This window comes from Chelonia mydas, chromosome 4, assembly GCF_015237465.2.
Source record: "Chelonia mydas isolate rCheMyd1 chromosome 4, rCheMyd1.pri.v2, whole genome shotgun sequence".
NCBI classification, from domain to species: Eukaryota; Metazoa; Chordata; order Testudines; family Cheloniidae; genus Chelonia; species Chelonia mydas.
The window spans coordinates 54654144-54671573 of NC_057852.1; the positions used below are offsets into that span (position 1 = coordinate 54654144).

Sequence of the window (17430 nt, forward strand, 5' to 3'; positions counted from 1 at the left end):
GGCAGGCTTGGGCCATTAACTCGGGTCAGCCCAGTGTGCGGGGTGGTGGCAGGGCATGGGTGAGTGGCTTGGCCTAGCCCTGCAAGGTGTCCTATTTTCCCTTTGTGAAATATGGTTACTCTATTCCTAGGCGAGTGTGAAGTGAACACCCCATCACACTGCTTTTATACCCCATGCCTGTCCTGACCAAATAAACTTGTTGCTTCATCTCAGTTTTCTCAGCACAATATCTCAAAGACAAAAGTTCTTCTCTTGTAGGAGATTAGTGTCCTTATACAGACTCATCTAAATAGTACTGGCATCATGTACCATTTTGCCTGCTTGCAGGGGTATACAGACAACAGCTACATTTAAGAATGTCTGTTAATCAGAGAGAGAAAAAGAGACTAGGGAAAGAGAGGACTTTATTAACGACATTCTCACCATCTATAGAAAGCTGTGCCTCAACTGAAAAAAGGCATTGGTTCAAGAAGTAGCAGCCCAAGTAACAGAACTTTCAACACTGTTTTTAGCAGCACCCTTTGGAGACTCCCAATAATTCTTTGTCAATCTCTTCTATTTCCATTTTTGACTCAAACCTCCCATTTACACAATCCCTGGAATCATTCTGCTCCTGAATCTGTTATGTCAGTAAATCTGCCTTGTGGCTGAGGCCTGGCCTTACGTGAGTAATTAACACACGGAGGGAAGCCTCATTTTTTGGAAGATAGAATTAGGACGTAAATGAATCATCAGGTTGAAAACAGAATGTGTGTGCTAAATAAGATAAGTGAGTAGCTCAGTAGACAGAATGTCTGAGCCAACTAAGATAAGAGGGAGAACACCCAGGGAACTATTTACTATGAACTAGATAACAAAGATAAAATAAGTTAGGAATGTAGAGATGAGGTACAGAGGAAGTCAAACCATGGACTGTGCATGCTGCACAGGGATTGATTCCTGCAAAGTAACTGAGCAATTCAAAAATGTGTGATGCAATGAATAGTAAATGCAATGAGATGTGTAATGTGATTGCTAGTAGCAAATATCCCCAATGGCTGGTGATGGGACAGTAGATGCAGAGAGCTCTAAGTTACTGCAGAGTGACTTAGAGCCTAGCTGTACTTCAGTCTAGCTGTTGGGTCTTGCCAAAATGATCAGGGTCTAACTAATCACCATATTTGGAGTCAGGAAGGACTTTTGCCATGGGAAAGATTGGCAGAGACCCTGAGTGTTTTTCACCTTCCTCTCCAGCCTGGGGCACATGTCACCTGCAGACTAGGGTAAATGGAGGATTCTCTGTAACTCGAAGTCTTTAAATCGTGATTTGAGACTTCAGTAACTCAGTCAGAGGTTATGGGTTTATTACAGAAGTGCATGGGTGAGGTTCTGTGGCCTGCAACGTGTCAGACTAGATGATCATGACGGTCCCATCTGGCTTTAAAGTCTACGAGTTGTTAATACAAACTTATCCTCTCAGACTCATCCCTTGAGGAAGTCTTTCCAGTGAAAGGTTCAGACTCACTGCTGGGCAAGCTCTCACTACCACTGCCTGTCCTACAGTCCTTACTCAGGCCTAAAACCATAAACATCAAGGAGAGTTTTGTCTAAATATCAACTTCAGGAATGGGGCCAAATAAGAAATGGTGGTGTACAAACACAATTTAACAAAAATGCTCAGCAATGTGACTGTAAAGATTGAGGGAAGAGTCTGTACTGCATCAGAACTGACAACCTACCTGGAGGACAATGGTGGCTTTAAGTCACACGGCCCTCCCAGTTTGGGGCTCTCGAAGGAGTTAGTGAATTTCCTGGTGTACTAGAGCAGCAGAGGCTGCACAACAGCTTGAAGTAGCACAGAATCTCAGTAGTGCTCAGTGTACAGGGGCTCCCTTGACATGCTGTCTCATGCCTCCAGCCTCATCCCTAGCATGCCTCCTGCTCCAGGGTCTCAGTGTAGGGATGCGTATGGAAGCCCTACACAGGGCCTGCACCAAAGAAGTTCTTTGCCATCTGTGATATGGCTGTGAAAAAAGCTAATGTCGTCTTGGGATGCATCAGGAGAGGTATTTCCAGTAGGGATAAGGAGGTCTTAGTACCGTTATATAAGGCACTGGTGAGACCTCACCTGGAGTACTGTGTGCAGTTCTGGTCTCCCATGTTTAAGAAGGATGAATTCAAACTGGAACAGGTACAGAGAAGGGCTACTAGGATGATCCGAGGAATGGAAAACTTGTCTTATGAAAGGAGACTCAGGGAGCTTGGCTTGTTTAGCCTAACTAAAAGAAGGTTGAGGGGAGATATGATTGCTCTCTATAAATATATCAGAGGGATAAATACCAGAGAGGGAGAGGAATTATTTAAACTCAGTACCAATGTGGACACAAGAACAAATGGATATAAACTGGCCACTAGGAAATTTAGATTAGAAATTAGACGAAGGTTTCTAACCATCAGAGGAGTGAAGTTTTGGAATAGCCTTCCGAGGGAAGTAGTGGGGGCAAAAGATCTATCTTGCTTTAAGATTAAACTCGATAAGTTTATGGAGGAGATGGTATGATGGGATAACATGGCTTTGGTAATTAAATATTCATGGTAAATAGGCCCAATGGCCTGTGATGGGTTTTAGATGGGGTAAGATCCAAGTTACCCGGGAAAGAATTTTCTGTAGTATCTGGCTGATGAATCTTGCCCATATGCTCAGGGTTTAGCTGATCGCCATATTTGGGGTCGGGAAGGAATTTTCCTCCTGGGCAGATTGGAAGGCCCTGGAGGTTTTTCGCCTTCCTCTGTAGCATGGGGCACGGATCACTTGCTGGAGGATTCTCTGCTCCTTGAGGTCTTTAAACTACAATTTGAGGACTTCAATAGCACAGATATAGGTGTGAGGTTTTTTTGTGGGAGTGGTGGGTGAAATTCTGTGGCCTGCGTTGTGCAGGAGGTCAGACTAGATGATCATAATGGTCCCTTCTGACCTAAATATCTATGAATCTATGAATCTGCTTGCAGCGTTTTTATGGCCCAGGGCAGTGTACAGGGGTCACTCAAAGTAAAGGGGAGGATCTCTCTCTAGATGGACTAAGTTTATGTTGGCAGTTTGCTGCAAACCATATGTAAACAACTCTCTCCCTGCACACGCGCGCGCACACAAAATAATGAAAAACATTTTCTTTTCTGACCACAGTTCACTCAAAAATGGAAGCTAATTTGTTTTCTTGCAACTCTTTCCAGGATCACTGCCAAGAAGCACGTAGTAGTTAAAAATAAAATCCAATCAGAAGAAATTATAGTTTCTAGTAGTGAAAAGGAAAAGCTGAGTGAAATGTCCAGCTCCAGCCTTAGTAGCACTCAAAATCAACCTGGGTTCAAATCCAACCTGCATCAGTGTACAAGGAGGGGTGTGTTGGAAAAGTATTTGTATCTTAAACCTTTCACTGAAACTTGTTGTAAATGTTTTGCTCTACATGGATATCTGGGGCCACTCTGAAGCCCCTGTTTGCAGATTCACTTCAAGGGGTTGTGCTCGAAAACAGCACATTATGCATCATTACTCCTGTACTGAACCCACCGCATATGACATTGAGGATCATGAGAAGTCATTTTAATTTGGTTTCCAGAGACAGAAGCTGCATTTAGTTGTGGCCTCCGAGGCAGGATAAATTAAAAATAAAATAATAATAATCCTGGTATGCTCAGAGCCTATGTCTGTCTGACTCTGGTAGGCAATGGTCTAGTACTTAAAACAGTCTTTATTCCCTCTGCTAAAGGGAACTGCACTATTTTATACTTATTCCATAACTGAATATACCCCCTGATGTCAGAGTCCTGCTGTGCCATAGCAGAGGTCCAGTGTCAGCGTATGCCTGTCAGTCTCTGAAACTGGCACACCACTTTAATTTCCTTCCTTTAGCCTCACATTAGGGGCCTATTCTTACATGTACAGCATCCAATGGGAGCCGAAGGTGCTCACAGGAGGGGCTCAGCCCCTTGTAGGATTGAATCCTATGTTAGTTTTACAAAACACATGTTTCTTGATGCACAATTCTGACTCAACCAGTGCTACCATATCCTTTACCACTCAGGCGAAGTTTCTACCCAGATGCAGTGGAGACCTGCACCCTTCACAATATTTTATGACAGCAGCATTGTACTGTCACAACAAAACTACTATCGAAACCATGCTCGCCTTCCCTTTAATCTCTCCAGATATTTTCTGAAATGCTTTCACACATTTGTAGTCCTCTCTACACTTCCTTCAACCATAGCTCATTTCTTTTCAGCGGAGATAGCATGCTTCATCCTGCAACCAAACTTCTCTGCTTTGGTGACCAAAAAAGGATGAGATCTGCCCCTGAGAGTGTCCCTCCACCTGTCTACCTCTCCCTCCTCCACACTCATTGCCTCTCTTGGACATAAGTATTTTAAATATATATGTGATATTATATTTAACATTTGTTCTTGGCTCTCTCTAAAAACTCCTCCCACCAATTGCTAAATAAACCCATCAATGATTTTTCTAATACAAACACTAGTCCCACATTCCATTCTATCAACCCAGTGAACTGTGATCATGCATGAATCTGAGCCTTAACAAGGAATCTGCAATGAAATTCAGCCACATGACACCCTGGCTTCTCCAAACCCAAGCTTTTTGGAACTTAGTGGCCTGCGAATCCATACAAACTGATTCAGTTTCTTAAACAAAATGTCACAAATCCATTTTGCACAGAGTTTACAAGGGTTTGTATGGCTTTAATAAAAAGATTTAAAAATACTGTGCATGCATCTTTTGAGAGGCAGATTTCAATTATTTTCCAAATACATTAAGTCAAGATCTTGTTTGTCTGTAGGACAACCTAAGGTCTTAGTAGATTAAATTGTAATTTTAATCTTATTTGAAATACCTAAGACCAATATCCTTTAAATTCCAGGCACATATATTTCTTTTTCCATCTTATTTTATTTCAACTCAGCCATTAAGTTAAAGCTAGCAAAAATATTTTACAAATCCTGGGTATTGCTGCTGCAGAAATATCAAAATACTTTGGCGGGATCTTGAAAGGTGGTGAGCAATCCCATTTCCTATTGACTTCAATGGGAGATGCAGCTGCTCACCACCAATCAATAGCTCCATCGATAAGGCTGAGTTGAACTTTGCATTTAGAGTAGGGACTTTTAGGCAGCACACACACAAGACGTGATTCGCCTCTCACGTACATTCACTGCACACTTGTGGAACTCCCTTGAGTTCAGAGGAGTTTTTCCTGATATACACAGGTGCCAAGGAGATTAGGCAATACTGTACATCATATGTATACACACACAGAGGGAGGGATCACTTGACCCATCACTGAAATACAGACATGGATTTTAATTTAGATTTGTAAACTGTGAAGTAAAAAGTTCATCTGAAGGGCAAATCACTTAACATCTTAGCTTCTGCCCCTTGGTCTACTCCTGAGTATCTAATTAACCCTAGGAAGGAGAGTGAATCTTAGATTTACACAGATTAGAACAGGGGTGGCCAACCTGAGCCTGAGAAGGAGCCAGAATTTACCAATGTACATTGCGAAAGAGCCACAGTAATACATCAGCAGCCCCGCATCAGCTCCCTCCTGCTCCCAGCGCCTCCCGCCCACTGGCAGACCCACCGATCAGTGCCTCCCCATCCCTCCCTGCACCTCCTGATCAGCTGTTTCCTGGCATGCAGGAGGCTCGGCAGGGGAGGGGGAGGAGTAAGGACATGGCAGACGCAGGGGAGGGGGTGGAGTGGGGGCAGAGTAGGGTGACCAGACAGCAAGTGTGAAAAATCGGGACGGGGGTGGGGGGTAATAGGAGCCTATATAAGCAAAAGACCCCAAAATCGGGACTGTCCCTATAAAATCGGGACATCTGGTCACCCTAGGGCAGAGCCAGGGGTTGAGCAGAGAGCACCCCCCGGCACATTGGAAAGTTGGTGCCTGTAGCTCCAGCCCCGGAGTCGGTGCCTATACAAGGAGCCGCATATTAACTTCTGAAGAGCCGCACGTGGCTCCGGAGCCACAGGTTGGCCACCCCTGGATTAGAACTTGCTTTGACATGTCTGTCAAAAGCTGGCTAGAAAGAAATAGTTCTCTAATATCCATGGTAAATGGTGAGAATGCTCACCATTTCCTACAACAGATGTGGCATGTGAAGGGAAGGCTATGGTTTTATACATCACTCAATATATCACACAGAAGGGAAGACCTGTGCTGTCTGTGATAGCATGCTAACATTCCATCTTTCACAAAACCCATCAAGTTAACATTCCATTTCCTCTAATCTATGGCTGACCAAATGCTTGTTACGGAACTTCTTTAAGCATCTTGTCATCCATGATAGCGCAGTCACTTTGTTAACTTTCATCTGAATCTATGGTTTTAAAGCGGCTAATGAGAGCTGAGATCTACACATATAATAAGCTTCTCTTTATGAAAGTCATCATGAAAGAAGACCTGACGCACATGATAGAGAGGATTAACGCTGTATTATATGAGGTCAAGAGATAAGTGGTCAATCCTCAGATGCCTTGCACCAGCAACTAAAAAATGAGCAACAATAATACAGGACTCTTCCTTCATGGTCTGATCCTATAAATGATTAATTATGCAGTATTTACAGAAACCATCACAGCACCTGATTATGAATATTGGATGTCCAGGGGATTAGGCTTAATCATCATGAATAATGATTTCATTCATAAAACATGTAGAAGGAATGAAATAATAGGATAATCAGGATTTTTTTTCAACTTGTCAGTTCAAGCAATGGTCTACAAATGGAAATGAGGCTTGAAGAACGACACAAACTTATTGCAAACTAAGAAAATTAATGCAAAGCGTAGCAAAAGAAAGGAAAAGAAAGACCTGTGGAAATCTAAAATATAATTATTTATAATGAAATGAAAATCATAACAGTTCAGAATGTGCTGCAGAGACACATGTTGTTCTTAAGAAGCATGTAGGGCTCAATGTTTACTTTTCTTGCAGTGATAATTATCAAATGGCAATATTCAGCGGGGAAGAACATAGTATAAGAGGGGACTCTCCTGCCACTACTACAGCTACTATAATTAGAATAAATTAGGAACTTAATTCTATAACTCAAGCCTATTCTGTATCTTTTTCTTGCCATTGGACAATCACAACTGAGTATATTCACATATGCACATCAAGCTTTCTTTTGTTGCCAGAAGACATTCATGAATCTGACTCACATTGTGTGTTATGAATATTGAAATAAACATTCCCAAAAAACCAAAAAACACAGAATCAAGAAATGTTTGAAATGCACTTACTTTTTAATCCTTGTCAGATTTCCTTTTTAAGAAAACATGGAATATACGCTATAGAATGAATGTATGCTGTTCCTTTTGGCGGATTAGAAACATGCTCTTATTTATTTAAAAATGAATGAAGTGGCACTCTTGACTTACCAGGAGACACAAAAGAGATATTGAAATGTGATAGTTTTACTACCTCTGCAGTGCTCTGGTGTTTTACAGGCAGGTAAGAACTCAAGGTCCTTGCCCCAGAGACTTTACATTATAAACGCCAGAGAGGGACTTGGGGTAAAATTTCCTTCTGGACTATACACCACTTCTTCCACCCCTTGAGTCTAGATGTGCAATAGTGAATGGACGAAGTGTGCCCACTTGTCCCTGGAGCAGGTGGGCAGGGAGTTGCAGGGAGTGGCTGGAGGCTTGGCTCTGCCACAATGCACTGGCTAGTGCAGCTGTGCCAGGATGGTGGGTGTCATTGGTATAGGCCAGCAGCAAATTACTACTTCTTCATCAGAGCAAGGGAGAAGCAGGGAGGAAATTATGAGTGACTTGGAGGGGAATATCTGAGGCACAGTGCTTCCTACGGCTACTCTGGGGGGATACTCTTCCTCACTCTCCCTTGCTCACAGCTGTGCCTCAAACCACAATCTCTGCCTTAGAGGAATCCTGTTGATCTAACTTCTTACAGCACCTGGATGGTTCTTGGAGGTCTCACATCTGTGTAATGACCAGGTCTAAATTTGCTTCACTTACAATATAGCTGTCAAGGTTCCTTCCCCACTCTGAACTCTAGGGTACAGATGTGGGGACCTGCATGAAAACCCCCTAAGCTTATTTTTACCAGCTTAGGTTAAAACTTCCCCAAGGTACAAACTATTTTACCTTTTGCCCTTGGACTTTTTTGCTGCCACCACCAAGCGTCTAACAGATATATAACAGGGAAAGAGCCCGCTTGGAAACGTCTTTCCCCCCCAAATCCTCCCCAAACCCTACACCCCCTTTCCTGGGGAAGGCTTGATTAAAAATCCTCACCAATTTGCACAGGTGAACACAGACCCAAACCCTTGGATCTTAAGAACAATGAAAAAAGCAATCAGGTTCTTAAAAGAAGAATTTTAATAGAAGAAAAAGTAAAAGAATCAGCTCTGTAAAATCAGGATGGTAAATACCTTACAGGGTAATCTGATTCAAAACATAGAGAATCCCTCTAGGCAAAACCTTAAGTTACAAAAAGACATAAAAACAGGAATGTACATTCCATTCAGCACAGCTTATTTTCTCAGCCATTTAAACAAAACAGAATCTAACGCATATCTAGCTAGATTACTTACTAAGTTCTAAGATGCCATTCCTTTTCTGTTCCCGGCAAAAGCATCACACAGACAGAGAGAACCTTTGTTTCTCCCCCCACTCCAGCTTTGAAAGTATCTTGTCTCCTCATTGGTCATTTTGGTCAGATGCCAGCGAGGTTATCCTAGCTTCTTAACCCTTTACAGATGAAAGGGTTTTTCCTCTGGCCAGGAGGGATTTTAAAGGTGTTTACCCTTCCCTTTATATTTATGACAATAGCTAAAGGAGCCATTGCTGAAAATTCAACCTGCTAATTCTGTTATGATGGAGGGTCCGTCCTCATCTCAGACACTGTACCTGCCTGCTCAGCAAAATCAAACTGTTCCAGACATTCACGAAACTGTGGCTAAACACACATACAGTGAGTTATTTCAACCCAGGGAGCCCTTTTTTTCTGCTATGCTTCATCTCATCTACACCACTAATCAAAATTTAATTCAGAGAGAAATATTTATACAGGAAAAGAAATGTGAAGCAGTGATGACCAATGTGTGTTTGTGTGTGTGTGAGGGCGGGGCGGGGGGGTGGTAACTTCCTCTTACTTATGTTGCACAGGACTCTAACCTCGTTGGGAATTTCTGAAGGAGCATGCCACTAGAGCTACTATTAAACTTCATGTCAGCTGCAGGATAAAATCCTGTAATATTCCTGAAATGAATGGCATGCCTCCCTAAAGCAGCACCACAAGAAACATTTTGTTAAGTTATAGATCTCATGCCCACTGCTGACTTTCCTCAGAACCCATTATTTGCCAGTGTTTGACTCCTGTATTCGGGACTCCAGTATTCTTCTCATATTACATCTTCACTAACGACAATCTCTGAAGGGAACGTAGGGAAAGCAGCATTCCAGAGCCAATGTGGTATTTGTTGTGGAGGTCTGAAAGCAGATTTTGCTGCAGAGGCCTGTCCCTGACACGGCATGATTCCCATGGTGGGGCAGCTTGCCACAGTGCATACAGGCCCTGGTCAAGACAGCACAAAACACATGGACCTCAATACAACCAGTAGGAATTGAGATAGTTGGTCACAGAGCCACCTTCTCAATAAATTAGGGTAATCACGCATATGATTGTGGAAATCCCCATCAAAGTATGTGAAATTAAAAGGGTTTTTCCCCTCCGCATTGAGACAGCATCTGTACATCCACCTACTCCAGCTGTATTACAGATGTTTCAGTTCATCTGCTGATGGTAGCCCCAAAACCCCAGGCTGAGCCTGATGAAGAATTTTAATGGAGGAATCTCATACTAATTTTTCTGTTTTGTTTCAAGCACTAAACTCTGCTCTCTGGCATATCTGGTGTAAATCTGGAGTAATTTCCACTGAAGTTGGCCCAAATTACCTGGTCCACTAAGGTCACTTTGCTGCTATGCAAAATGGTCTTAAACCAGTCAGAGTTTCCAGTGGAATTCCAGTGTGAAGGAGAATCGCTGCTGGCATAGAGCTGTGCTGCCTCCCATGCAAGACACCTTTCCCACACCAGCATAAGCGGGAGGGCTGAGGGAAAGGAGTGGGCATGAGCTCTGCATGGGGACCTTACACCAGCAGGCTAAGTTAAAGTAGGACACTTCTTGCTCTTGTGCTCGGGCTAGGAGGACTGTATCTGAGAGCCACAATCAGCTCCCTGTAGCCTCCCCTTGTCACTGCAGTCACATGCTTCTTGGAAAGAGTGGTTAATCAAGGCCACTGACTTCAATAGGGGTAACTTCCTATTTAAACTGGGGAAGCTGAGAACAGAATTTGGCTGGAAGTGAGTTCAGTGCACTTGAAAGGTAACTGGACTGAAATCCTAAGGTACTGAAATCTTCTCTCAATAGAACATGTACAACATTCTCTTATCAATGCCCATTGACGAAATTATGTATCAAAAGAACACGTGAACTCCTTGATTGCAGATGGCTTCTAGCAAAAAAGTATGTCAAATTTGTCTCACACTGTCCGACCGTTGTGTGTTAACTCTTTCGAAGAGGGACGTCAATGATGCAAGAAGATATTGTAATTTCCATGCTTATTTGATAGTCAGCTTCTCTGCAGGCATAGGTGCTGGAACCAGGGGTGCTGCCACAGCCCCCAGCTTGAAGTGGTTTCCGTTACATACAGGATTTACAATTTGGTTAAATGGCTCTCAACACCCCCACTATACAAATTGTTCCTGCACCCCTGCCTGCAGGGACAGCCAAGCAATTCCAGTTCTATTGGTGTTTTGTGACAATCATCCACTAGGAACTGGAGGAAGAGAAACTCATTTCATATAGGCCTGAATGGTCTTGTGATAGTGTGGCAGAGACTTTCACCCACTGCCCGTCTAAACAAATAAACTAACATCTGCAATTACTAATCCTCTGAGCACGGCAATTCCCCTTCACCCCCTTCCTCACCACTTCCCATCCACAAGACTCTTTTTTTCCATAGTGTTAGGCAGCTTTAGACAGTTGGGCAGTGGTGAGTCTTCAGCTGGCATGTTCAAGAGGGTGTGAAGGGAAACCTGATAAAGTGAATGTTAACAGACTGGAGGATGACTTTGCATAAAAAAGCATTGCTCCCTCAAAGCACAGTACAGTGTACTGTGATATACTCCTGCACAAAGAGAAGTACCTGCTACACTGTGCGCTCAAAAAAAATGATGGCTATGTACCAGTCCATTGTCTGAGCCGACCCCATACTTTACCAAGATTCAGTCCCTGTTATTTTCTTTTGTTTTCCTTTTGATGTGTCTTTGTTGCACTCCACACCGCCTCAACTTTAGTGAAGCCAGTTATATGAGGGCAGTCATGCCAAAGAATTTTACAGATATTTACAATATTTACAAAAATTTACAGATATTGCAAAGGGGTGCAAGGGTGGTATTCTGGCCTATTGAAGCCAATGGCAAAATGTCTATTGATTTCAGTGGGGCCAGGATTTCACCCCATAACAATGTTGTGATTCCCTGACATTATCAATGTGTCCAAGGGACCCACCGATCTTCTTAGCCTGCCAGTGGAAGTACCATAATGCACAGTAGTTCTATTGACATCAAATTCTGTTAAAAGGCATTTATAGTGATATGACTGTAAGATGTATACATTGTTGATTTATAGTGATATGACTGTAAGATGTATACATTGTTGATTTATAGTGATATCACTGTAAGATGTATAATTGTTTTAGTTCCTTCCCCCCAATTGCATTTTTAACTAATATAGAGGAGTGCTTTAATACAGCTATTTTAAATTATTATTTATAATTTCTATAGCATCATAGCTGAGTATAGTGCAATTTTTAAATCATGTGAAATATAATTACAAATGTAAAATCCCTAGCATTATTACTTATGTAGTATATATATTTCTCGCACTACCTTCTTGGATAACTTTTCATTCCTTAAGTCATATTGCACCAGCAAAAAGAAGTTTTAAAAACATTTCTTCACTTTTCTTAACAGACATATGTGATTAGTAATATTAGTTAATATGCATGAATAGACATCTGGACCATATTCAGTACCTGACATAGGATGTTTGGGCCAGAGGCTTTTTTCAGAATGCAGATTTGAACTATACTTATACAGGTTATTAGCAAACTACAGCATTGTCTAATATTTTCTTTCAAATGCAACATTAAAGTATAGTGAGATTTTGATTAGAATAAAAAACAAACATAAATGTGCAATATTTGTCCATTGACTGTAAGGAGATAATGAAAATATTCCTTGACACTGCTGAGACAGGCCTATCATAGATTGCTACTCTGATTAAAAGGTACAGGGAAAGTGCTTTGTACCTTTTTGACAGTGCAGCCATAGCACAATACACCACTAAATCCACATTCACTGATATAGATTTCTCCTAATGTACATGTTATACTGGAATGTAAACATGAACAAGATAGGTAGGACAAACCATTTTCGACTTCTGAGTTGTTCACTATTTGGTATTCATTATTCATAGTGTGGAATTGATCACATAAGTCACATAGTATTGTTTCTGATTGCTCATTGGCTGACAAACATTTTAAATAGGACAGTAACAAATGGTGGACACCAAATACTGAATAACAAATACTCCTGTTAGAACACAAATAATATTGTTCACACAAATACAGCCATTCCACAAACATTTGCAAAAGGAAAATACCACTCACACAAGTATTAATGAACAGCAAATAAAAAAAGGACATAAATATGGCTGACCTGAACTGCTGGCGCATGAACAAATATCTTTGAGCCTGCTTCTGCAACATTCAACCAGCACTATAGAACCATACAGGGCAATAAAATGTAGTAAAGCATTTAAGCATATGCTTAACTTTCAATTAATCCAAATTAACTATGACATTTCTTTAACAAAATATCCTGAAATCTGCAGACTATGTCTATATCAAGCAAAACATAATTATAGATTGCTCTTCCAAAATTCAGAGTTTATTATTCTTTTTGTGGAAATGAAAATATAATTATAATTGCAGTTTTTAGCAAGACTGGAATGAAACAGAATTCTTGTAATGAGCTCATCCTTAACTCAGATCATGTTTACACAAAAGGAAGATTTTAGCTCTCATTTGTTAAGCACATGGGAAAAAAAGTGGCCAGCATTTTCAATTACCTTTCTGTGTGATCAGTCTTATCCGGATCCACTGAAGTCAATGGCAAATTCCCTTTTCCCTTAATGGTGCTGAACTAGCTTTCATCTTCTCTTCACCTCATGCAAGGAACTTCTATGCTTAAGATTTTGCATCCTCATAGAATGTTGATTACTGGTTGAAGGCTAATATAACTCAATTCCGTATTATTATTAAGAAGGAAGATATCATGCCTGAGCAGATTTGGAAACAGGCCAAAACCTATGATTAGATTTTCCGGATAAGGTACTTGCAAAAGCACGTGTTACCTGAGCACCTCAATCTTTAATGTATTTATCCTCACAACATCCTTGTAAGGTAAGGAATTGCTATTACTCCTGTTTTACATACCGGGAACTGAGGCCTACAGAGATTAAACTATAGCTTAACTATAGGCCACACAGGAAGTCTGTGGTAGAACAGGGAATTGAATCCAGGTCTCCCAAATGCTGGGTTAGTACCATACCCACTGGGTCATGCTGCCTCACCTTGCCACTTTATTAATATGCCAACTTTACATAGTATACTGAGACTAAAGTATGTGACTACTAAGTGCTGGATTCTGCACTCACATTGCATAGTACTTACTCACATGAGTTGTTCCATTGACATCAGTAAGTAAATAAGTGCTACCCACTCAGAGTAGAGTAGTGGAACAGGGTCCTTAGATTGTACTATGAAATTCAGGAAGTGCAAGATTCCCAACCTTAACTGTCACCTTTTTATTGATTATAGTTATTGTTAAGCACAGGGGCTGAATGAGATAAAAGAAAACCACAATTTCTACTCTAAAGAGTCTCCAATTTAAAGCTTGCACATTTAGGGGTCTGATTATGCATTTATACTAGTTTTTGCACAGGTGTATCTTCATTAGCTCCGGTGAAGAAATTCTTGATTTATACCGGTGTGAGAGAAAAAGCAGACAGGCCTATATATTACAAAAGGGTTTTTCCGTCTAGGATCATACAACCCTGATTGAAATAACACTAGTTAGCAAATAACTTCATACCACGGAAATAAGCTGCATTGTTTTCTTACATTGTGTTTGTAAAACTGTAAACGTGGTATACAGGATCGTAGGCTTCCATGTTAAAACTACACATTATTTTATAACACTCGATGAACAAATATAACGTTTTGTGTTATTGCATATATAAATGTTATGATTAGATGATAAAAATCCCTATTGTGCAAAAGTGTCTCTGGAAACCTGGGGCCAGATCTTCAGCTGGTGTCAATCAGTATGGCTCCAATGAAGCCCAGGAAGCTATGTCAGTTTGCACCAGCTGAGGCTCTGGTCCCTTAACTTTACATTTTCTGATTTTAGTGAGCATAACATTTCAATCTTAGCAGTATATCAGCATCATTTTTGCATTGAATAGCAATACATTGTGCTGAGATTCACTTTTACTTTGGTCATTTATTAAAAAACAAGCTATGTACAAATAATTAGGGACTAGATTGTCAGAGGCTTTTGGGCAGATGAATCGGTGGGAGCAGGGGGCATAAGGAGTTTTCTCCGCACTCCTTAGGGGCTCCACATAAGGGCCCAGAAAGACCCCAGTTCCTATACTCAGGGAAGCACAAGGACTGCCCCCCTCTATGTCTCCCTCCTGCTGTGCACCCTCAGGGCCACGAATCCCCTAAAGGAAGCAGGCAGGGGCAGGAAGAGAAGAGCCATGGCATGCTTCTTCTGCATGCTAGAGAACTGGGAGAGGGATTATGCCTCCCCCAGTTCCTCGTATGCTGGTGCAGATTTGTACCTAAATGATGGAATTTGGCCCTTAGAGAACTATATTAAAGTAAGGTGAGCTTTTTTCCACAACCAAAAAGGAACAGGCAATGAATAAAGATTTGTAGCAGCCAGCACCAATGAACATCTGCTTATTACTGTGACTAGATTCAGGAACACACCAAAATGTGCCATTTAAAAAGAAGTTTACACTACTGAGAGTGCCATTTTCTGTGATTAAGTAGATTTCTTTGAATTTTTCCAATCCATTTTAATCTCTCTGAATATTCAGCCATATTAGTTCTTTTTGTGAGATTTTCTTGAATGGCTATTAAGTGAGAGTGCTTTCATTTCTTCTGCACACCTGAAAATGATACAAAGAAAAACAGGAAACAGTAAAAATTCACATGAATTAAGAATAAGATGGTTAACACACCCCACTGTAGTGTATAATATAGTCAAATACAAAATAAGGACCATAAATCATGGTTCAGAAGTGAAGCTGAGTCCCACAGGCCATGGTATTGCATGGTTTTAATGCTGTAGCAAATGGCTTTGCCTGAGTCTTGTTTGGAGATTGAGGGTTTTTTTCATAATGATACTTTTGGGGTGTGAAACTATATTGGTTGAAACTGAAGAAAATGTTGGCATGGATTCCTGTGAAGCACACAGCTCTAGTGTGTAGGTTCACAGAGTCCGAGTAAAGCCGCAAGTAGATTATATATGCTCAATCATAAAGAGTACTCTCCTACACCCTCCATTTTAATGGCCATTCAAAAGAACAAAACAAAACCAAGGACACTCTACCTTAGCTTGGTTCTTTTGTTTCAATGGGATTTAGGGGAATAGTTACTTCTACTGAGTTCAAGTCAAATGAGCTTTTCTGTACAGGAAATAGAAATATGTTAACATCATTGCTGTACACATTCAAGCTGTAGAAACCAAATGGAAATATTATAATAATAAATAATAATAAAAGATCTGCTGGTCTTATTTTTAATCTCTGTAATCTATTTTCCTCATACTGATCAGTTTCAATCATATCATTGCATGTTAAAATTGTTCACGCTTTAACATTTCAGTAAGCATTAATTTATTTTTTAATATTAAGGTTACAGATAGATGGCTTGAAATGTTAATACGCCAACATATTATTAACTTTCCATGCATCTTGCCTATAGTCCTCAGAGAACTAAAGAGCACAATCTAAACTGGATAGGCTATGTTCTCTTAGGGTCAGTGACATTTTCAGATGGACTGTCATCTGCTGGTGCTGAACCTCCTGGTGACAGAAAAGTATCTCAGAAAGAGATAGCATTGCAAACCAGGGACCATCATTACTCCAGAAGTGGCTGGCATTGGCCAGGACTGGAGTATAATCCAGGTATCAGGAAAATATGTATATCCTAAAAGGATTAAGGATGTTGTCCACTGGCAGAATCTCACGGGGAGATCTAACAGTGGGTGAAACCTCATTAAACGATCACTGCAAATCTGAGAGATCACTGAAGAAATTTAAAAATAATAATATAATTAAAAAAATATAAGAATAATAAATATAAAAAAGTTTACACTTACTCTTGACTTTTTCCATATAAAGCAACAAATAATGACACCACAAATAAAGAGGATCCCAAAGAAAATGCTGAGTCCTATCACTGAATAAGCAAACAAATAGCATTAGTTACTGTGAGTCATCAATAAAGGGAACAAACAAGTACATCCTTTGGCAGGATGTAATGGCACAAGAGATAACAGTTATATAATACAGTGAAATCTCGATCTTCAAAAATGAAACTTCAAAATTAAAAAAAAAATCTTGATGAGCACAGAAATGAACCATACATGGTGGCTACGACTGCATTTTTCTGGACAATGTGACATAACCTAAACCTTAGCAAATCAGCTCAGGTCAATTAACCCCTAACCTCCCTTAAGTGTCTGTTGAACTTCATGAAGGACAGCACTAAGTTTAGAAACATTTTCCCAAACAATAGGTCTATGTTTTATATGAAGACAGTCAATGGGCTCCAAACTTTTTGATCTGCCCTTGGAAAATGTTTGGAATACAGATGATTTGTGCAGTTTTATTAGAAGTCTATGAACCCAATCTTGTGACATGGCTAGACTCCTTGTAGAGCAGGAGTCGGCAACCTTTTAGAAGTGGTGTGCCGAGTCTTCATTTATTCACTTTAATTTAAGGTTTTGCGTGCTAATAATACATTTTAACATTTTTTAGAAGGTCTCTCTCTATAAGTCTACACATTATATAACTAAACTATTGTCGTATGTAAACAAGGTTTTCAAAATGTTTAAGAAGCTTCATTTAAAATTAAATTAAAATGCTGATCTTACGCTGCTGGCCTGCTCAGCCCGTTGCCGGCCTGGGGTTCCGTTCACCTAGGCCAGCAGCGGGCTGAGCAGGGCCTGCAGCCCGGACCCCAGCTGGCAAGGGGCAGGCAGGG

The 17430-nt window shown here is 40.8% G+C and overlaps 1 protein-coding gene and 1 long non-coding RNA gene across 51 annotated transcripts in view; one reads left to right on the forward strand and one right to left on the reverse strand.

Annotated features, from left to right (window-relative positions):
* Nucleotides 1-17430, forward strand: part of LOC119566101 — a 131585-nt gene that overhangs the window by 27174 nt on the left and 86981 nt on the right. The window lies entirely within an intron of this gene.
* Nucleotides 12661-17430, reverse strand: part of LOC114021287 (myotubularin-related protein DDB_G0290005) — a 59570-nt gene continuing 54800 nt past the window's right edge. For 45 of the 50 annotated variants that reach the window (XM_043545743.1, XM_037897324.2, XM_037897314.2 and 42 more), the window contains 3 exons: nucleotides 16544-16623; nucleotides 15773-15848; nucleotides 12661-15329 (listed from right to left, as the gene is read on the reverse strand). In XM_043545743.1, coding sequence (XP_043401678.1) covers nucleotides 15774-15848; nucleotides 16544-16623 — 155 coding nt within the window. In that variant the 3' untranslated portion in view covers nucleotides 12661-15329; nucleotide 15773. The remainder of the gene's footprint in view (nucleotides 15330-15772; nucleotides 15849-16543; nucleotides 16624-17430) is intronic. The other 5 variants (XM_037897293.2, XM_037897286.2, XM_037897297.2 and 2 more) reach the window with 1 other exon arrangement.